At 42.2% G+C, this 22571-nt stretch overlaps 1 protein-coding gene across 1 annotated transcript in view; it reads right to left on the reverse strand.

Moving 5' to 3' along the window:
- The window catches only part of chd1 (chromodomain helicase DNA binding protein 1), a 54467-nt gene that overhangs the window by 11597 nt on the left and 20299 nt on the right, over window positions 1-22571 (reverse strand). Inside the window, exons 8-26 of the mRNA XM_061734533.1 lie at window positions 19380-19480; window positions 19112-19290; window positions 17992-18116; window positions 17682-17898; window positions 15857-15946; window positions 15566-15756; window positions 13311-13499; window positions 11319-11481; window positions 9038-9190; window positions 8853-8924; window positions 8622-8771; window positions 7557-7705; window positions 7340-7436; window positions 5247-5342; window positions 4980-5156; window positions 3862-4022; window positions 3739-3780; window positions 3519-3652; window positions 1601-1739 (exon numbers count right to left, since the gene is read on the reverse strand). Of these exons, the coding sequence (XP_061590517.1) occupies window positions 1601-1739; window positions 3519-3652; window positions 3739-3780; window positions 3862-4022; window positions 4980-5156; window positions 5247-5342; window positions 7340-7436; window positions 7557-7705; window positions 8622-8771; window positions 8853-8924; window positions 9038-9190; window positions 11319-11481; window positions 13311-13499; window positions 15566-15756; window positions 15857-15946; window positions 17682-17898; window positions 17992-18116; window positions 19112-19290; window positions 19380-19480 (2625 nt within the window). The remainder of the gene's footprint in view (window positions 1-1600; window positions 1740-3518; window positions 3653-3738; window positions 3781-3861; window positions 4023-4979; window positions 5157-5246; window positions 5343-7339; window positions 7437-7556; window positions 7706-8621; window positions 8772-8852; window positions 8925-9037; window positions 9191-11318; window positions 11482-13310; window positions 13500-15565; window positions 15757-15856; window positions 15947-17681; window positions 17899-17991; window positions 18117-19111; window positions 19291-19379; window positions 19481-22571) is intronic.

Raw genomic sequence — 22571 nt, forward strand, 5'->3', positions numbered from 1 at the left:
TTCCCCGCCTGAATTATGGTTCCGCCTTAAATCGACGCAGAGCCTACGCCGTAGCCTACGGCGTAGGCTCTGCGTTGTTGTAACGCGGAACCATAAATCAGCCTTCACCCGGTAAAGAAAAAAAAAAAAAGAAAAAGTTCTCCAATACAGCAGGTCTCATAATTTTATTTTGAACACTGCCAAAACTCTAACTTAAAACGTAACTAGAACTTAAAATTTGCTTGACACAAATGAAAGTTAAATTTTAACACGTGGGAAAAACACCTAACCTTTTAAGTGAGGTGTGTTATCAGGTGTAATGGCATTTTTAGGTTAGAAATAAGAACATTTCTTGGTAAGATCCTTAGTTATTTGAGTGAAGGCAGTGAATTTGGTCAACTGGTGTAAGTTCAGGGTTTTAGTAAAGACACAAGTAGGGAAATGTTATTGGCCAGTACCCCCAATATTTGTACATTTGTTAAGTACTGTGTTTAACAGTTAAATTCATGGCTGAAAGGTTACTAAGCACTTTGTTACCAAGCACTTTTTTATCATGTGAATGTATGTTTTTTTTATATATAATGACTGCAATGGTGCTGTCAGTTTACTTTATGTTGCGGCATCTTTAAAAGTGCACAATAAAATGTAACACTGCATTTGAAACAGCACATTGTGGTAATTCATTAATCTATTATGAAATACGTATTACTAATACACTGAAATGTAGTAGAAATGTAAAAATTTGGTTAGCGTGTCGATAAACGATGTGCGCTCCTAAAATTTCTGATTGTGCCCCTAAAAATTTTCAGTTAGGGGCTACTGTGCTCCAAGTGAAAAAAGTTAGTCTGGAGCCCTGTATATATCTCGATATTTTGCCTTAGCCTTGAATTAACACTTTGATGCAAACAATCACACCAGTATGATGATTCTATACGTCTACATTAAAACATTCTTGTTCATACTGCATTAATATATGCTCATTTTAAACTTTCATGCAAAAAGGGGGAATAAGTCAAATTTACCAAAACTGTATTTATTAAACAGTTACTAAGCAGTGAGTGGCACAAACATAAAAAGTGTAATTTCAAAACAGAAAGTGCACTTTGTATCTGTCTGACTCCCGTCTGAAGAACATCTGCTAAGAACATGTTCTGGTCCTGGTTTTACCTGGTTTTACCAGGATGAGCTGGTTTAACCCGGTTTTACCTGGTTTTACCTGGTTTTAATCTGGTTTTACCAGGTTTTACCAGGATGAGCTGGTTTTACCTGGTTTTACCTGGTTTTACCAGGATGAGCTGCTCTGAGCAGGAGGGCCCTTAGAGCACCTTTATATTCAGACTAATTGTAGGTGTTGGGACTGCAATGTTTCATCCTCTCCCCCTTTACTTTGCATCACTTTCACTTACTTTTAGAAATATGACGTCATATAGTCTTGTTTGACTTTGTTTTGATGATAGTGATTGATTTCATGTGGCCACATTTAAGCAACACATTTTCACATTTTAAAATGAAACCACACGAGCAATTTAGTTTTTTATGAATACTATCAATACACAAGCTTAGTAGTAACTTAAGAGAGCAGTGACTGCAGGTCAGAGGTAACAGGCTATCAGCAACGTACCTTTTTCTCTCCTCGGGATCGGCAGGAATGGCCTTGTGAAGTGGAGCCAGTTCTTCCTCGTGAGAGATGACGAGTTTGGCGTTCACCTGAACTCCAGAGATCCTGAAGGTGGGGCCCTTCACCTTCCCTCTCCTGCCTCCTGATGACGACGGGCAGAAAAACCAGCAGGTTCATCTTTTAGCATCAATGTGCAGGAAACAGCAGTTTGAGGAGTTCATTCAGATTTAAATGACGTGTTGCAGCATTAAGTAACCCTTACGGAAGAGTATTAGGGCGATGCAGGAGAAAAAATATTTGAGAGGGGAAGATTTTTTTTTATTGTGCTTTTTTTTTATTGAGAAAAAAGTCGAAATGTCGAGATTAATGTTGAAATACAGTTTCAAGAATAAAGTCGAAATCACGCCTTTTTTCACGAAATTTTGACTTTTTTCCTCAACATTGACTTTTTTCTCGAAATTGTACTTCAACATTTTTCTCGGCATTTCAACTTTTTTCTCAAAGTGCATAATGAAAAAAAATCTTCCTCCCCTAAAATATTATTTTTATTTTTCTCCTGCCTGGCCCTAATACTCTTCCGTAAAGCCTTTACCTCCATAACAGAAGGATTCATTAGATCCATTAAATGCTGTCTGAATAACAGAGGTATTTAGTTTGCTCACTGATGCTGGAAAAAGCTGGAAAGACTTGTCTATAAATCTACAAGCTGTCTATAAATAAAGACAGTTTAGTCGTGTGGACCCTGTTCCAAAAGGGACGTTAAGGCAAAATGAAAACCACATTGAAGCAGAAGCGAAGCCACAAGTAACAGCTTAAGACTTGATCACAGGAGCTGGAGACATCTCTGTCAGTGTCTCTGAATGTCAGAAAAAGCAACTGAAGAAGCTGCTGCTTACAAAACTCAAAAACAAAGCCGTGTCCCTGAATTTTGCCACCTGCAACAGTATTTTGCAAATGAATGAAACAAAAATTAAACTGTAATGGGAGAAAGCCAAATACTTTAGAAGGTTCAAAAGGCCCAGCCAACACACATCAAAACATCACCCCAGAGGTGACGCGTGGTTGAGGAAGGCTCATGATTTAGTCCCCGTTTCCACGTAGCAAAAAAGGTGCCATTTTCATGCATTTTGGCCGTTCGTTTACACGAAAACGAAGCTCAAAGTCTCCAAAAACCATCAGTTCTGAAAACTCCGGCCAAATTGGAGATTTGCAAAAAACTCCATCTTCACGTTTGCTTGTAAACGGAGAGAAACGGACATTTAGGCTTCAGAACGTCACATTATGAGACAGAAACGTCACCAGCGTCATGAGTGACACCTGTGTTTACAATTTGTTTGTAACTGTCAATATTTTCTTGTATTTTACTTGTTTTATATTCTAACGTCACACTTAAAAGTAACTCCACTTCTCTGTCACTCCAAACCAAAGACTCTCGTTCATCTTGGAAGTAACTGGAAGTTCCTCGTGTCATTTGTTGATGTTTTTTTCCAGGATTCTGATTGGCTAGCATGACTTTATCTTCTCGTTACACTGCCCCCTGCAGGTTTGGCTGCTCATAGCACCTTAACAGCTATTTATGCAGGTTCGTGTAAATGATGGTATTTTTCAAAACGTAGAGGGGGAAATATCAGTTTTTGTAAATACCCGGCTATGTGTAAACGTGACCTTAGGAGCGCTTTACTGCCTCAGGGGCCTGACCACTCACCAACATGGACTTTGGTCAGCGCTTTAACTTTTTTATGACAATTTAATTCGCTAAAGGCTGAGCCACAAACATGCCAGATGCTGAAAAGAAGTCTGAGCCCAGTGAATGCAGATCTAAATGGAAATATGCTGATTACTGTTTTCTTACACCAGTCTGCAGAAATTCATGCAACCCCCCCCCCCCACAAGTTTAGCAGATAAAAAAGATTTGACTGACCTGACGTCTTCTCTGGTCCACAAGGGTTTTCACGTAGCGTCCTTAAGCAGCCATTGTGAACAGTCTCCGCCAAGCGTTTCAGGTCATGTTCAGACTTGTCCACGAGCTCAGCATCACGAGCAATGGCGTCCAACCTGAGCGAAGACCACACATGCTGAGCAGACCATCCGGCATGTTCCTGCACTTTATGATAATGACCAGAACATGTGACCCAACCTACCTTTCCAGTGGTCCTCCAAACTTTTTGTAACTCTTGACAAACCTGTAAAATGGCCCATACATGTGAGAACAGGAATGTGTGAGCACGTAAACAGCAGCAGGAACAAAGAGGGAAATTACTCACCTGCGAATCTCAGCATCACTAAAACCCTTGATATTTTCTCGTGGAATGGTCCGAGGTCGTCCTCGCTTTTTTGGTCTCTTACGGTCGGAGGTGGAGTCACTGTCGGCGCTGGAGTACCTCCTGTGTCTGCTCTGCCGATGCTCGCCAGAGTTAAAGCTGATCTGAAAACATGCAGCAGGAAAAGTCAACTGCAGGCTTCATTTCAGGCTTTAATACACAAAACAACGAGCTGAAGCGGAATATAAGTCCTGAGGCCAAGTTTACCTAAAAAAAAAAGTGTGGCTGTAACGACATTTCAGTATCACTTCTCATATTTCTCCATGTTAATCACTAGGGCTGGGGATCGATTCAATTGTCAAGAATCGATTCGATTCCGATTCTTAAGATTCAGAATCGATTATCAAGATTTGATCCGATCCCGATATTGATTTGGGTTAGTGTTATTAAAACAGTTTTTTGAGCTGTTGCATGAATTATATGACTGTAGTTCTGCAAAATATTACTACTAGTATTATATTGAGATTCAACAGCAAGTATTGCAGCTAATGATGCTGTAAGGACCAATCAGCTCCCAGAATGCTGATAGAACTGCTTTCAGAAACATCGTGGGTCAGAATTACCAAACAGATCCAGGGAGGAAACAGAGACGGAGGAAATCGCTTTTATTTTTTCCCACATTCCGTTTTTATTTGTTCCATTTTCGGTCTATTTTGGTTTTTAATTTTTGAGCATTTGGTTTTTAGCATTTTTTGCAAATGTAACCCCAAGACAGTATATAAAGTAATGAAATATAGACAATTTATGCAATTATAACACTTTAATGTTTTCATACCTTTAAACATATTTAAAGGAAAAAACGTGGCACCAGTTATTCTCGTGTCCAACAAAACATTCCTTTTTTGGGGATAAACAAAAAAATAACCAAAAGTTGTAAAAAAAAAAAAAAAAACATAAATAAATAAAAGAAAATTAACCCCCCCCCCCCCAAAAAAAAAATTAAAATAAAAATCGATCTTTAGACATATGAATCGATTTTTAGGAATTAATATGAGAATCGATTTAGAATTGGGAAATCGATTTTTTTCAACACAGGCCTATTAATCACGACTGCTTTGTACCTGTTTGGCACAATTCCTCATGCGTGGTAACAAGTAGATTTCTTCCAGCTCCTTTTGTCTCTCCTCCTCCTCCATCCTCCTCCTCTGCTCCTCAGGAATGATGTCATCCCAACTGCGGTGACTTCGCTCCGAGTCGAGATCCAGATCCTCGTCATCCACCACGGAGAAGTTGGCCACCTGCAAAGGCCAGTGCATCAGATGAGGATAAACATATACGTGCCGAGTGACAGAATCAGTTTCAGCATCGTTCAAGGAGATTTCTCTGACCTTGAACTGAGACAACAGCTCCTCTCCCACAGTGGAGGGTCCGGGGTCATTCTCCCGGGTCTCAGCTCTCTTCAGGATCTCGTCGATATCCATTTCCTGTGCAGAGAGCAAGCCATGATATGAAACCACCCCGAAAAAAAGGGCTTTTATTTTGCACAGCACTTGCAATGTTCAGATTCTTCAGCCTGTATTACAGGCGGAGTAAAATCCATCCCAACATTCAGGCATTCTGTCTTGTGATGGCCAAGTCAGCTAGAGCAACAAGTTTCCACCTGCCTCAGTCAGGTCACATCTCAGTCAGGGTGATTCGTCTCTTAATGCTGGTTCCACAACCGGTGGTTTGCAATGATGTGACCTGACACTGACTGTGTTTCCATGCAGTCAATAACCCTTTTCTAACCGGAATGATAGCGATAACCAGGTTTTGCACGGCCATGTAAACACCAATAATCCCTTTGAATAACTGGAATTTGCTCATATTCCGGTTTTTAAAAACCCGAATATGACCCCTGGGTTACTCCTTTTAAAACCTGAATATTCGGCCATGTAAACGCCAAACAGGATATCCACATCAAACGGAACAGGAATTTGTTTTCTGCATGGTCTTTTGAGTCCAGGAAGTTCTTATAAACACGGAGAAACGCAAGACCAGGAGGAGACTAATCACTTCATAAATGTAATGAAAGATATGAACATTTTGTCATTTGTAGACGGTAGAAAGTACCGGGATAGTGAGATTTACAAAAAGGTGAGTGAAAAGTTGCATGAAGCAGGATTTGTAGGAACACCAGACCAGATCAAGCTCCGCTGGAAGACGCTGAAAAAGGAGAACTACAGGCCGAGAAACAAAACCACTTCTACTGGGCTGTTGATTATCCACCATGCTGCTGTTGTTATTGTTGTTTTGGATTTGGATACAGGAAGAAGAAGGGGAAATGAGGGGAATTGCGTCATGACGTTCTCCGTGCATCGCTGGTTTGATCCAGATATCCCAAATGATTAATTACCATGTAAACAGGGATAAACCTGTTTGCTCACGCATGGAAACACATTATTCCCAATGTTTCGGTAACCGGAATATTGACCGTAACCCCAATTTTGACTGCATGTAAACGTAGTGAATATCTCTCAGCCTCCAGCATGAGGTTCAGCTCTGTCCCCTGCAGTGATGTATCCCCGTCCAGTTTCAGCAGGACAGGATCAGACTGCCACATACCAAGAGTCTGTTACTGCACAAGCAGGTGGAACCATGTGAACCACAGGCAGAGGCCTAAACACCAAGTCCTTCTACTCCAGGCCCAAGTATCCCTAATCTGTGCAAGGCATCTAGGTGCCTTGTTGAATTCAAGACAAGGGTTTTTAAATCAAACTCTGATTCCTCACTCAGGACTGATTTGGGATACGGTCAAAGAGAGCTGCGGGGATCTCTGGGACAGTCAAACCTCACTGTAGACCTTTATAGAAACAAAGAAAACCCTGAAGGGGGTTACAGCCTGTAATACAGCAGTGGCTGGATGACTCTTGTGCATTAACATATTCACCCTGCCTTATAATGTAAAGCGGAGTACAGAGTATCAGGGACACGCAATGGCAGACCCAAAGGAGGTCTAGTACTGAGCCCTCAACTGATTTGAGGAGGCGGTTTTCTTGGCATCAATGACAGGTTTGTTCTCCAAAGAAATACTCTTTTTCTCTTCCTCTCCACCTTTAGTAGATAAAGTAGCAGAAAAAAATGCTCTTAGCAGAAACACTTTAGTTTCAGTGGTGTCATGTCAGGACACAACTGTTGGGTCGGAATGTTGTCGCGCAGACATTATTCAGAGAAGTAGGTCCTTGTGTGCATCCACACTTTTCTTAGAGTTGACTACTTCGGATCAGCTCAAAGACGCATCTTGATTTGGTTTGTAAAAGAGGCCAAAAGTTGCCGACGTGGTGAAAAATAAACCAGACAGTTGTACCTTGTAAAAGGTTTCATCTGCTTTAGTTTTGCTTGTCGCTGCTGTTCATTGCTGACGGCATTATTCTTACCTTACTATGTGAATAAACCCTCTGAACCCACACACACACACACACACACACACACACACACACACCTGAGGCTCCTGCTCTTCACCCTCTGGCTCCTTGAAAAGCTCCTCGGCACCAAATTTTAAGATGGCAGAAAGCTCTTCCTTGTTGAACGGCGCTGAGCTGTGTGCACCAAAAGAAAAAAAAAATGATTATTTCAATAAAGGTATGGAAAAGATACGGTTTGCTGTTTAATTACAGTTAATTAAAAAGCAGAGTGCAGTCTGTGTTACGTGGAGTTACCTGGAGGGAGCCGCGCCAGTATGGAGGACAGTTTTTCCTGTGGTATCCATTCTCTGAATCACCAGGTGGTCCAGAACCATCTTCTTCTTGGCCCTCTCAATGATGTCTTCCTCTACGGAGCCTTTGGTCACCAGACGGTAGATGTTGACCTGCCCGTCCACAAACAACCAGTGAAATATACCACACGCTGGGCCAAAATACTGTGATGACCTCAGTATGGACAGAAGTAGGGCTGCAACTAACTATTTTAATAGTCGACTAGTCACCGACTATTGAAACCATTAGTCGACTAATTGGATAATTAGTAATTTTTTTTTAAATTTAGTATAAGGTCGCTTTAATTATGTGGCAAATGATAATAAACACCAGAAAGATGGGAACTTCAATGAAAAATAGATTTTTTCAACTTCTTCAGACTGCGTGCATTTAATTTAAAATACTTTTGTCAGGCACAGTCAGGCATAACGTTAAAGCTCTTTTAAAGCCAAAATACGCTTAATGTCTTACTACGGCGAGTCTGTTTCGTTCAACACTCCGACGTGCTTTCTCTTCAAATGCTCGTGCATTACCGACGTGCTCCCGTGATAAGCAAGGTCTGTTTTGCAAACCTTGCAAGTCATCTTTTTATTCGCCGTATCGAGGCTAAAATGCTCCCAAACTTTTGAACTTTTGTTACATGCAGCTGCTGTACAGGACGCCGTCATGTTTGTTTACCCGCTACCGCTTGCAGAGATGCTATCGTGCTGCGCGACTCTCGGCAGAGATTGTATTGAAGTGAGACGCCTCACTCCGTTGGAAAAACACGTCTGGCGACAATTGTAGAAAATTGTTGACAATTTTGATTATCTATTTTTGTCGACAAATCGTTGCAGCCCTAGACAGAAAGTCAAGAACACCCGATTCTGCCCCTAAAACCTGCTGCTGACTCGTGTTCACATAGTTGCACACTGTACCCGTTTCCTCAAACCTCAGGAAACAGCATCAGCGTTTGAAAACATCTCTTTTAAGTCTGAATCAGAAGATTTTAACACTGACGAGTGGCGGTAATAACCAGCAGCTCATTACCTGTCTCTTCTGTCCGATCCTGTGGGCTCTGGCCTGGGCCTGCAAGTCGTTTTGAGGATTCCAGTCCGAATCAAAGATCACCACTGTGTCCGCCGACGCCAGATTGATACCAAGACCGCCCGCACGCGTGGATAACAGGAAGCAGAAATCCTGGGCACACAAAATGAAGTTCAGTTGTGTAGCAGCGATGGTTGATTGTTGACTGAAATTGTAACATAAAACTTAGTGTACCTCCGAGCCCTCTGCATTAAAGTGATCCAGCGCCTGCTTCCGCATCTCCCCTTTGATGGAGCCATCCAATCGCTACATGGACGTAAAACAAGTCAAACTGGGAAAGATCCAAGCACGCACCTGAACACACCTTTGCCTCCGTGTACACACATGAAGGTGTTATTATGAGAGTAGCGTGTGGATACCTGGAAGAGGAATTGCCGGCTCCGGAGATAATCGGCCAAAATATCGAGCATCCGCACCATCTGCGAGAAGATGAGGACTCTGTGACCTCGTTCCTTCAAACGCACCAGCAGTTTGTCGAGAAGAACCAGCTTTCCACTGCTGCGGATCAGTTGCTTTAAAAAGAACGGAACAGTCATCAGATATTGGCAGGTTCAAACTATGAAAATTAAATGACTTAAAAACCAGCATCTGGTCACTTGATCGTCTTTTTGATGGTATCCATTGGAGATCCACCGATACTGGCTTTTCTATGGTTATTGTGATTTTTTTACCATAATTCACTCAAGGCAAAGCTGCTTGTAGGCCACAGGGCTCCATATTATTATGAATAAAGCAGCATGTGCTTATGTTGCATTTCATCTCTTACAAATTACACACATGAGGCTTTGAACAATAGGAATTTAAGAGCCGATCCCAGTACACCCCCTACTTTCTACCACTAGCCCTCACTCACTACCACTAGCCCTAAAAATGAAGCTACAGGCGTAGGGTCCTTGTAATGTTCCCTAGGGATTGGGACACCACTTGCTACGTCACTGCGCGGTTTACGTTCGGGTACGTAAGCGACTGCGTAGTTACGTTTGCACATACGTCACACCATATCAGGAAGCTGAGAGCTAAAAGCTGTTTTAATTTCAGCTGTAGCGCTGTTAACATGCCACTTTATTAAGTTTTCATATTTTTTCAGGCGTAAAAGTAACTGTTAAGATCCCCAACCTGGGCTCAGTTTATCCAAATAACGCCTGTTAAGAAATTTCATCTGATGTTTTCAGGGGATGAGAAGTGCCGCCGGGTCGGGAGCTGATTTATGGTTCCGCGTTAAATCGACGCAGAGCCTACGGTGTAGGGTACGGTGTAGGGTACGGCGTACGTCGCCGCGGAACCTACGCCGTAGGCTCTGCGTTGGTGTAACGCAGAACCATAAATCAGCCTTTATTCTGGCGAGATCTGAAAATACAACGCAACAACGAGCAAGCGAGTGATTATGTACATTCACTGAGTGAATATTATGAAAGTAAAATATATATTTCTCGCTAGAAATGTAATTCTATTTTTATGCAGAAACTAATTCAAAATATAGATTTTATTCACTAAAAAATAAGAAATGTCTGCCATGTTTTTTTTAATTCAGTCCGCAAATGACGACGTAAAGCATTCTGGGACATTTTTCTGGCCCTAGTTCACCTATGCCGCTTTTGCACTAGTATCACCTTAGCTCGGTTCTACCCGTTTTGCGCTTTTGCATTAGGGCTGAGACGGGTAGAGCTGCTCCAAACCGATACCTTTTTCTGTAACCATTTCAGTGAGGTTCTATAGCGGGCTGAGCAGGGACTATTTCTGGAGGTCACCACCCTCCATGCCTCTGATTGGTCGGGGGCGGGGCCGTCACCACCCTCCTCGCCTCTGATTGGTCGGGGGGCGGGGCCGTCAAACGTTTGAATCAGGAAGCGGGAGTCAGCGCGAGGCGACTCGCGGCGATTTTATTATACAGCAAAAACGTCTGTTTGGTAATCCAACTCTGAGGTGCAGATGTTCATAAACCTGGTGGCTGTCGAGAAAAAATTTAAAAAGCGATGTAGACGGGCTGTTTTACTCTCAGCCGCTCCCGGCTCCAGCTGATTTCTCATCTGCGCCGACACAAATAAAGTTGCTGCGCAATCGAGTACGTCACAGCCGCTTCACCCCACCCCCCCCACTTCTCCCCTGGCAGTGCGAAAACACACGTGTGGAGCCGTGTAAAGCCGCGCCGAGCCGAGTCGGGCCAAGTAAGTCCTAGTGCAAAAGCGGCACTAGTGTGCATCGGAAAACCCTCGCTCTGTAGGGCCAGATTCATACTCACTACCCCTAGATATGTGCACTACCCCTAGATGAAAAGAGGAATTAGGACACCACTACCCTCACGGGAACGTGCACAATTCAGGGGTAGAGCTGAAAAGTAGGGGTAGTGGGGGATTGGAACTGGCCCAAAGTCTTTCTTAAACTGAGGAGTGAGCAGGCCGCTTCTTCTGATTAACCAAATAAGAGTGTAACGGTCTGACATAATGAGAGCACTGAATTTTGACATTAATTTGAAGTAAACTTAACATTTTGACAAAATTATACATTTCCCAAGAAAGAAAATGCCAATATTATTTGGACTGCTTAAATACAGGATATGACTTTTTACTGTGAAAACACTATTTGGAGAAAACTAAACTAACTAAAAATAACTTCCATTTGAACTCAAAGTGTTTAAGAGACCTGTAAAGCTTCAGCTCTGTTGAGGAATTCGATATCATCTGGATGTTTAATGAGGTAACAATGGTTACAGCACTTCTTCAGCTCCATCATGATGTTCAGGAAGCCCGAGGTGCTGCCTTTGGTGCCTTTACTCAGAGCCTTGTAGTTCCTGGTCAGGATCCATCTGATGACAAACACAAAACACCCCCATTATCACCAGGGTTACAAATAAAAAGCTTTAGTAGAACTCGTCCACTGAGACCTTACTGCTTCACACAAACAGCATTAGCCAGTAGTGAATGTTGCTGGTTTTATTGAGGAGGAGCTGCAAGGCAGGACAGGTGTGTTCATCCTGATACACCTCATGTACAAGAATGTGAGCTATAGATCATTACACCATTACAGGAACTGCTGAGCTGCACGTTAAATCATCATTAGCACATCAAATACATATTCAATCTTTTAATTACATTCAAAAAAGTTCTGTGCTGTCTAACCGCCTAGACATTATCACAACTAGGAAAAGCTGGAAATGCATTCCAACCACATGGTTCAATGACTGCGTTTCCATGCATCAATAACCCTTTTAAAACCCAAATATTAGCAATAACCCGGTTTTGCACGGCCATGTAAACACCAATAACCGCATAGAATAACCCAAATTTGCTCAAACCTGAATATGACCCCTGGGTTACTCCTTTTACTGTCTAATTATGTCTTGCCGCTTTTAATGTCAATGTAAAGCACTTTGAATTACCTTGTGTTGAATTGTGCTATATAAATAAATTTGCCTTGCCTTGCCTTTAAAACCCGAGTATTCGGTCATGTAAACGGAATATCCCCATCAAACGGAACAGAAATTTGTTTTCTGCACATGTTCTGTTCACAAGGAATCCTGGTCTTTTGAGTCCAGAAAGTTCTTATAAACACGGAGAAACCAAGACCAGGAGGAGACTAATCACTTCATAAATGTAATGAAGGATATGAACATTTCTGCATTTGTAGACGGTAGAAAGTACCGGGATAGAAGATTTACAAGAAGGTGAGAGAAAAGTTGCGTGAAGCAGCATTTGTTTTGAATTTGGATACAGGAAGAAGAAGAGGAAATGACGGGAATTGTGTCATGACGTGCGTTGCCGGTTTGATCCAGATATCCCAAATGATTAATTATCATGTAAACAGGGATAACCCTGTTTGCTCACACATGGAAACACATTATTCCCAATGTTTCAGTAACCGGAATATTAACAATAACCTGAAATTTGACTGCATGTAAACGTAGTCACTGATATTAGTCAGTGGACGAGAAGTAAAAAACTCTCATCCCAGTAGGTGCTTAAAACAGGGCAGATGTGATGGTTCCTGATCAGTTGAAGACATTTCTCATCAAGAAAGGTAGAGCTGGTATTGAAGAGCATATTGGTGAACATTGGGATCAATTTTTTGGAAATTTGGGAATTCTCACTGGCCTGGGAAGAGGATATAAAATAAACTATTTACACGGTGCCTCTTTAGGAGCTCATTCCTTGGTGAGCAGGGTCACTGTAATAAATCAAGTCTGCTGATCCCTGGACGAGGCTCAGTGGATGAGAGACACGTCTGAGGAAGAAGAGTGGGATTCCCGCTTTGAGCTTCCCAGTTTACAAGACTGGAAAGCTGATAACCCTCACTCAGGTTGTAGAGCCAGTATCACCATGAGCCAAAAGGCTGAGTTGGGTGATGATGCTACGCAACTCAACGAAGGTGTTAACAAATCACAACAAAAATCATCTGAACGTTTACCTTTAACCCTCCAAATGTGCCCGAGATGGGCAAATAACCTGGATATGCGGCAGAAAGCAGTCGCATTCACATGTTTCCAAACAGACAGAATCAATTTACTGGTCCATATAATCTGGAGTGGATCCAATATATCCTCCTTGTATCTATCCATCATGGAAACTTTTTCTCTAGTTGACCGCTGGAACCAGAACACTAGGATTGTGACCGTGATGGGAATTACTCGGCTCTTACTTGTAGTACTGTTTCTGGATAGCCGACATCTCCACTCTGAGGATCTGCTCCACTTTAGCCGGAAGAGATTTCTCAACGTCCTTCTTGACACGACGCAGCAGGAAAGGCTCGAGCTCTTTGTGGAGGCTGGTGTAACCAGAGTCTCTGCCTTTACCGTGCTCCTCCTCAAACATCTCCCAGGAGTGAAACCTGCAAAAACAGCATCACGTTGTTTCTATCAGCATGCCGGAGAGCTTCCACAGCAAGAACCATGACTAAATGCAGGGCATCCTTCATTTGTATGAAACAGTTTCAATACTTGTCTGTATTTAGCAATCCCTTTCACTCTACAGAAGAACAGCAACAGCTTGGGTTTGATGCAAGTTAGAATTAATAACGCCAAGATTAAAAGCATCATTTACATTACACTGTATTGTATGGAGTAAATGCCTTTATCTGAAATGACTATAGCCAAAATCAAAAAAAGAGGAACACAACTGAATCTAATGGCACTTTTCCACTAGTACCTACTCAGTGCGACTCGACTCGCCTTTAGGCTTTTCCACTACGGGTGGAGGCGTGCTGAGTAGATACTTTTCTGTAACTCTGTTCTGTTTCTGTTCTGTAACTATTCTGCCGAGGTTCTAAACGGCTGAGTCGGCTGTATCTGACATCATCACACTACAGGCACACCGATTGGTCGGGGGGTTGGAGTCAGACGTCTGAGTCAGGAGGAGGAAATCAGAGAAAGAGCGACTCGCGGCTTCTTGTTCATTTTATTCGACAGGCAATGGCAGCAAAAGTCTGTTTGGTGATCCAACTCTGAGGTGCAGATGTTCATAAACCTGGTGCTGAGGAGAGAATTAAAAAGGGATCTAGACAGTGATAAGAAACGACCAGCTCTATCAGGCACTCTGTCACTCGCGAATCCCAGCTGACTTTTCAGCAGCGCCGAGACAAACTAAACTAAAAAAAAAGCCGCTTGAAGATTCTTTCACTCTCATTTTTTAACTTTATATCGAACACAAGCCACAGACCCAGCAGCACATACAGGACTGTCTCAGAAAATTAGAATATTGTGATAAAGTTCTTTATTTTCTGTAATGCAATTTAAAAAACAAAAATGTTATACATTCTGGATTCATTACAAATCAACTGAAATATTGCAAGCCTTTTATTATTTTAATATTGCTGATTATGGCTTACAGTTTAAGATTAAGATTCCCAGAATATTTCTAATTTTTTGAGATAGGATATTTGAGTTTTCTTAAAGGAGCATGAGGCTCCTTTTAAGAAATGAGACTCTCTAGCGCCACCCTTAGCCAACACGGCCGTTGGGGGTACTGCAGCTAACAGCGAAGCCGGCACGGGAGAACGGGGAGAACGCGCATGCAGCGTCATGTGACGTCACATCCGCAGGACAGGGCGGGAAACTCCAGTCACAATTGCAGCAGATTTTGCAGCACACAGTCTGTTCAAGGCAACGGAAAGATACGCTGGAGGGCTCATTCTTTTTGGTTTGGAACGCTTCATCTGACATTATTACTAGAAAACTTAAAACGTATACGATTTTTTTTCATAAATCCTGCCTCAATCCTGCCTCATGCTCCTTTAAGCTGTAAACCATGATCAGCAATATTAAAATAATAAAAGATTTTCTGTAATTGCATTACAGAAAATCACAATATTCTAATTTTCTAAGACAGTCCTGTATATCATCTCCTCCAGGTTCTACATCTTTAGTGTTGTTGTCTTCTCCGTTTAGATCACACAATCAAATACGTCACAGCAGCTTCGTTCCAACCTCCTACTTCTGATCTGGGTGTCTAAAAACTAACGAGGACAAGGAGAGTCGAGTCGCACTGAGTAGGTACTAGTTCAAAAGCGCCATAATAGTAGAGTTTCTAAAGGAAAGCATAATTTTTTTTTAAAACCAACTAAATGATTCTCTAGTAACAGTTAACAGGCTATGAAGCATTTTTTTCATTTTTGGTGAGTAATTCACAGACAGGTTCTTATCAGACCTGTAAACACGGGTCTGAGCTGACCAACTACACACACCATGTGATGCTGCTGTACTTTAGGAAAAACCAAGGTTTTAACATTTGTTAACCTGCCTGTTAAATATTTCATTTGTGGAACATTAACAATTTTCGAACAACTCAGAGCAAGATTCAAAGAACGTTAAGGTCAATATCATAATTGTCTCTGATAGCCCTGCAGACAAGGAGGGAAGCTGAAATAAGTAAAAACTGAGTAAAACTGAAATCAAGTACTTCTCAGGCATGATGAAGCGCAGCAGCGACCACAGCTCCTTCAGGGAGTTCTGCAGAGGCGTTCCTGTGATCAGGAGTCTGTGGCTGGACTTGAAGTCCATCATCGTCTTGTAGAGGAGGGAGTCGTCGTTCTTCAGGCGATGCGCCTCATCCACACCAATGCAGGCCCAGATAACGTTGCCCAAAAATGACTGAGGACAAACGTTTTTTAAATTTGGTTTGTTTTCAGAAGCGTTGCTTGTGAAAGGCTGTAAAGAACATTGATAACACGACAAGAAGATGGCTGCTCACCTTGTCTTTAAGGAGAATCTCATACGTTGTGAGGAGGATGTTAAATTTCAGTCTCTTATTGTGGACATGCATCCACTCGTGCGTTCTGATCTGTTAATGGAAAACAGGCTTTCAGCTCAGACAACAACATGAAACTGCAGCAGCATGCTCGGTAGGGGTGTAACAATATATCGTGCCACAAAAACGTCACGATACGTGTCGTGGAGGTGACAAACTGTAGCTGATATTGGGTTATTAATATGAATATATTGTGTTTACTAGTAACATCCTATTGGTGCAGCGGGATCACGTGACGACCTCGACCCGCGGACCAAAATCTGACTACGCTCAGAAGAAACTAGTACCGTTTTGCGGTCCCGATCACGGGACTCTTGGGGGGTTTTGAGCTCCGAACTTTTACTTCTAAGGTGAGCATGAATCAATGTTTTTTGTGATGTAAAGATTGTGTCGTCCCCAAAGGTGTGAGGATGAAACGATACCGGGGTTCACCTTACGGCCTCAGGCTGGAGCAGGTGAAGCTCTGAGCTCTGGTAGAAGATCAATAACAGTCATGTTGCATTTGGAGTTTGGGACTTTTCATAGTTTTTTTAAAATTTTTTTATTTTAGTTGTTAAATTTCTGGAAAAGAAAAAAGTAACGTCATAATTGAAAGAAACTATTCAGTTTGTGGCTAAATATTTTTCCTTGTATGAAACTGAAGATTCATAATGCAAACCTGACATTTACTTTTAGTTCAGTTTGTGGAAAATGGTTGGCCTGGCTTGCTCTTTAAGGGAGCTTTCAGACCTGTGGCCCGTTTGTTTTGTTCCGATTCAGGGGCTAAATCGATAGTTTGTGGGGTTTGTGTTCACAAGGCAAACGTCTGTACCGTTTCAAAGCTGTTAACAAATGCCATGCGCGAACCAACTGTTCTCTGATTGGTCAAATGAACGCGGAAGGAGTTTCCTCTTCCGCACCCCGGGATAAACAATACGCCCCTTTCAGCACAGCGCAGACTGCAGCCGTTGGCTTTAGGTTGATTTATGGTTCCGCGTTACACCAACGCAGAGCCTACGGCGTAGGGTACGGCGTAGGCTTTGCGTCCATTTAACACGGAACCATAAATCAGCCTTTACCCATTCATGTATGTGCTACCGGCGCAGAGCAGAGCTCAGCGGTGGGCCAGAGGCCGCCTGACGCAGGGTTTGCGCTGGGCAAATCCTGCCCGAATTGAACATTGTTTAATTTCACCGTGCCGCGCTGGGACGACATCTCGGCACGTCCAATAGGAGAGAAGGTGGTGGAGGCTGCACCGACTCCTCTCCTTGCGCCGCGGTCCCACATACACAATGAATGGAGTTGTGTCGGTTGCTGTGTCGATTATGTTCTCACTACAAATAAAAAAAATTAACCGTTTCAGGTGTCGAATAGAATCGGGCCGAGACCACCTCTCCTAGGAGATCTTGGCTCGATTGTTTTGTGCCGTTTCAGAGCGCGATTGCTGTGTTCACATATACCAAACGTTCCGATCTTTAGGGGGAAACGCTCCCTGTTCCGGAACAACTGCTCCAAACGGGACAGGTGTGAAAGCACCCTAAAATTTTAAACAGTTATAAAGCATTACAAACTGTAACAATAAGGCAAACGCACAGCATTGTTTTGTATTTTGTGTCTTTCAAATAAAAGACCATTGTTTCCAGTCATATGTTCCTCATTCAAGGCTGTTAAAAAAAATACTGCTATAATATCGTATCGTTATCGTGACCTCAATATGGTGTACCGTATTGTGCGATTAGTGTATGGTTACACCCCTAATGCTCGGGTGTGAAGGCCTGCAGCACCGTACCATGTTCCTGCTGCTGATGTCTCCCAGGTACACCACCACGTTCATCTGTGGGGCCCACAGCTGGATTTCCCTCTGCCAGGACGTGACAGTAGAGAGTGGAACCACCAGCAGAAAAGGTCCGTACAGCTGGTGCTCGTGGAACATGTAGTTCAGAAAGCAGATGGTCTGGATGGTCTTCCCCAGACCCATTTCATCAGCCAGGATACAGCTGTTACTTCTTGTGGGTGAAAAAAACAGCAGAAAAGAGGAGATGTTAAAGTTACGTTCAGAAGATAACAACTGCAGATAAGGGACTCGGGCATCTCCATACTTGCTCCAGGAGTGGGCCATCCAGTTTAAACTGTCCAGCTGGTAGTCTCTGAGCTCCAGTCCATTACCTCCAATATACGTTGGCTGCTTCTTCATGGGTATAAACCTGGGTCTTTGTTTCAAAACCTAAAAGAAAGAAGAGTAGGTTGACAAGTCAGCATTCCTGTTTGTTTCACAACACAAACTCAGGAGAAGTGATAACAATCTGGCCTCCACTGTTGGTATGTCTGTGAAATGTAAATAAATGCAACATGTAAGGAGCTATTTAAACTCAGAATTGAAGGGAAAATAAAAAGACCACATGTTGAAATGCCAAGGATGTTTTGTTTTTTAACTCACTTCCAGCAGGTATAAAGAGAATATCTCAGTTTTCTTCTTGCTGTTCACCAAGCTCCAATAATGAGATAAACCATATAACTTTGTATGTTTACTAAACAAGCTTAATTTGAATTGTTCTGAAGAATATTCAAACAACCTCCATCAAAGTGAGTCATGTCTGTAATTCAGAGCAGGCCGTCTTCCAGATGGAAAGAGGAGCCACTTGCCAGCCAAAATGTGGAAAGCTTCAATTTGAAAAGAAAAATGTGCCACTTGTGCTCATGAACTGGGTCAAATTACATGTGACTGATCTTTGCAGAAACACAGGAAAGTAGTTGTTGACAAGTGGGACTTTGAGAACTTAACTTTAAAAAATACTTTGACCAAATTACATTTAAAAAAGGGCTACTTTTTTTTTTTGCTCACTTTTTCTTGATTATCATCCCACTGGAATTGAAAAGGTCTGGATATCAGTGTCGTCTTTTTGGTTTATTTCTCTCGTAACTTTCTTATTTTAAACCCAATCATTTTGAAATTCATCCGTAAAACATATATATATTTTATTTCATCAGAAAAGCATACTTTTTTTTTAATACTCTTGTGTCGCTTACAAGTCACCCATCCCTTCCAACTCAAGCCTAAAAGGTTAACTGCTTCCCTTTAACCATCCCTCTTCAATCATGAGCAGAATCCTACTGTTGTGCTTCTATCAGCTAGCTAGAAAGAAAAACGCTGACTGGACTTTAAACTGCCCGAGCTCGTTTGTATTTGGTGCAGCATCACATGTGACAGAGGAAACGTGCCTTGCAGTCTCTGGATGGAATAGTCTTGGACTGGTTTCTGCTCATGTAGTCGTCAATACATTTCTGGAACTTCTTGCCGATCAGACAGCCGTCCTCCCAGCTACACTCCGAGTACGGTAAACCCTGCCATTTGCACAGGTAGTCTGGGTAACCAGCAGCTGACTTCTGGTTCGAATGTCCTGCTCAGAAAGATTCAGACAGACGGGTCAAACAGATCCAGGAGTTTTAGAGATGCTCACAGTAAGCAACTCTGTTCACACAACAATACCTATGATTCGCTCCACAAGCTGATACTGAGAGTGCAAGTCGTCCATCAGTTCTTCTTGACAGTTCAAATACTCCACATCTTCTGGTGAAGCTGTCTTTAACCTGTAGAGATGAGGAAAAAGGTTGATAATAGCAATCTATTTGAGACTCCAGAAGTCAGGATTTATTCTGCACCATTGTGATCATCAGGGATGAGCAACTCAGACACCAGAGAAGAGCAGAACCAGCTACATCGCTCCAGTGAAGCATTCATGGTTTTACTGGGTGCAGTCAACCCTGCTGTACATCTCCAGCAGGATTGACTGCAGCTATATCTAAATGATAACTCGATGATAGGGATGAAACGATTCCTCGAATAATTCGAGTAATTCGATTACAAAAAATGATGGAGGAATGTTCTCTGCCTCGAGGAATGGTTTAATTTTTCAGCTCAAAGAAGGTATTTCTCCCGGACTACGTTTATTGCGGCACAACGCGCTGACGCCACGCACATAAAGGAAGAAGAAAGAGGCAGATATGTTTGGTTTTAACTATGGACGTAGAGGTCACGAATGGAGCATTTCAAGCTGGACACCAAGGCAACACTGTTGCATGTTTCACTGTAAAGCTGGGCATAAACTGTGCGATATTTTAAATTGTTTGATTCAGCCCCATCTCAAACTGCACGACTAGATCGCTGAGTTCAAAAGTTCACAGCCCACGATTTATGGTCTCACACTGTACGACCTGATGCTCTGATGCGACCCGTCTGATCACACTATACGTTCATAGCACTAATTAATGAGATTAACGTTACGGTGCCTTGATAACATAACGTTACCCTGTGGAGGGCTGGATTTCTGTTAATTATGACGACTGTCCATGCAGCTAACGCATTTAATCTGTACAAACACAGAGCTGTAGAGAGATGAGGGGGAAAAATAAAAACGTAATAAAGCTAACTGGGTAGTTGTCAGTTTTAGCTCTGTAGTCATTGATGGATAAAACATCAAGTAGCGCTGGTGGCTAATGTGCTCCAATACAGCAGGGCTCATCATTTTATTTTGAACACTGCCAAAACTCAAAATCTTATCAAGACTTTAACTTAAAACTAAACTAGAACTTAAAATTTGCTTGACACAAATGAAAGTTCATTTGAAACACGTGTGAAAAACACCTAACCTTTTAAGTGATGTGTGTTATCAGGTGTAATGGCATTTTTAGGTTAGAAATAAGAACATTTCTTGGTAAGATGGATCCTTAGTTTTTTGAGTGAAGGCAGTAAATTTGGTCAACTGGTGTAAGTTCAGGGTTTTTAAATGCACAGCCATGAACCTACTGGATTATATAATTTAGTCTTAGTAATGTCAATTAACATCTAACGTCTTATTTTTATTTAGTTAAACACGCAATTATAAATATACATATGTTTTATCAGATTAATCGATGGAATTTTCAGTAGAATACTCGATTACTAAAATATTCGATAGCTGCAGCCCTAATTAAAACCCAGCACATCTGAGGAACAGGAAGAGTTAGATGTCTTTGCATTGGTAGAATGATGCTGAAGATTGAGCTGCCAGGGAGCAGGAAGAGGGGAAACCAAAGAAGAGTTTTATGGATGTGGTAAGAGATATAGATGGCTGGTGTCATGGTGGAAGATGTAGAAGTGTGTAAGATGGAAACGGGCTATCCTCTGTGGCAACTCCTAAATGGAAAAGCAAAAATAAGACGGCTGTTGGACACAGTGAACATATGAGGGTTGTTTGCTGTTGTAGTGATTCTTTATATTTTCATTACTTTCCCCTGATTATAGTTTGAAAATAAAAATAAAGAAGCTGTTTGAGAGTGCCTTTTTGATGTACTGGAGTCTCTGAAAGCGCAGCGAAAAACGGTGCAGGACGTTTCTGCATTAATCACACAGAACTGTGAACTACGTGACTAAGCTCTGTATTAATCCCGCAGAAACCACAGTCTATGCTTCGTTCACTGCCCCAGATCATGTGATCCTGGTCTTTTGATCCTGTTTTGGTTCTGTATGGTTTCTCATTAGGAAAACTCAAGCGGGAGTTTGTTTTACATGAACAAAAGTGTGTAGAAGTAAAAACTCCCTGATCTCCCATCAGTCATGAATGTGGTTGCAGATTTGAGTCTGTGTTTGTCTTCTCAATGTTGTTTCTGCATTTATCTTTGTCCCTAGGAGGAGCACTGAACACCAGCTGAACAGCCGGCAGTGTTAAGAAATTAGGAGTGCTGCATTATGCTGCTCTGTGTTGATACTAAAATATGAAACCGTTACGTTCACGTCCAAGCTGAAGCTCGGCTCTTTTCCCCCTTTTTCTTGAATTCAGCTGACGACACCTGTTCTATTTTTCAACATCATCAGTGGTTTAGCTTCATAGTTGTGACTCCAGCAGCAGACACACCTTTCTTCAAAATGACAGTTGAAGAAGAACTCATAGTTCATATCTGTGCTGGCTCCAAGCAGCGTTGCAGCTGCAGGTCTGGATGGTGCAGTGCATCGTCTGTGGTGTTGAAGAAGGTCGCCGATCTTCCCGTGACCTTTTTTGTAACAAGTCTCAAAGCAACATTTTCAAGTCTTTGTATGCGAACGCAGATCACGTCATGGGAGTAGCGCTGCAGCTATCGAATATTTTAGTAATCGAGTATTCTACTGAAAATTCCATCGATTCATCGAGTAAAACATATTTTTGTTTAGTTAAAGAGCAATTATAAATATACATAAGACGTTAGATGTTAATTGACATTACTAAGACTAATTTATATAATACAGTAGGTTCATGGCTGTGCATTTAAAAACCCTGAACTTACACCAGTTGACCAAATTCACTGCCATCACTCAAAAAACTATTTCTAACCTAAAAAAGCCATTACACCTGATAACACACATCACTTAAACGTATTCTATGCAACAAATCCCTGATTTTGGAAAGCTAGCAAGATTTGAAAGAGGCACCTCTAAGCCCCGCCCATTCGGTCCGAATGAAACGGATTGGTCCAGGACCAGAGGATTGGCAGGAAGGGAAAGAACCAATCAGATGCCTTCATTTTAAACCACACCCCCCCCCCCGCCCTGTCCCATGCGCGCACTCGCTTCCAGCCCCCCCCGTGTCCACTTCCCACGGGTCCTCCTGGGCTCACAGTGTCCCAGTGTAACCCCTCTCCCTCCCCTCTGCCACGGACCCCCAGTATG

The sequence above is a fragment of the Cololabis saira genome, chromosome 11 (genome assembly GCF_033807715.1).
Source record: "Cololabis saira isolate AMF1-May2022 chromosome 11, fColSai1.1, whole genome shotgun sequence".
Classification (NCBI taxonomy): Eukaryota; Metazoa; Chordata; class Actinopteri; order Beloniformes; family Belonidae; genus Cololabis; species Cololabis saira.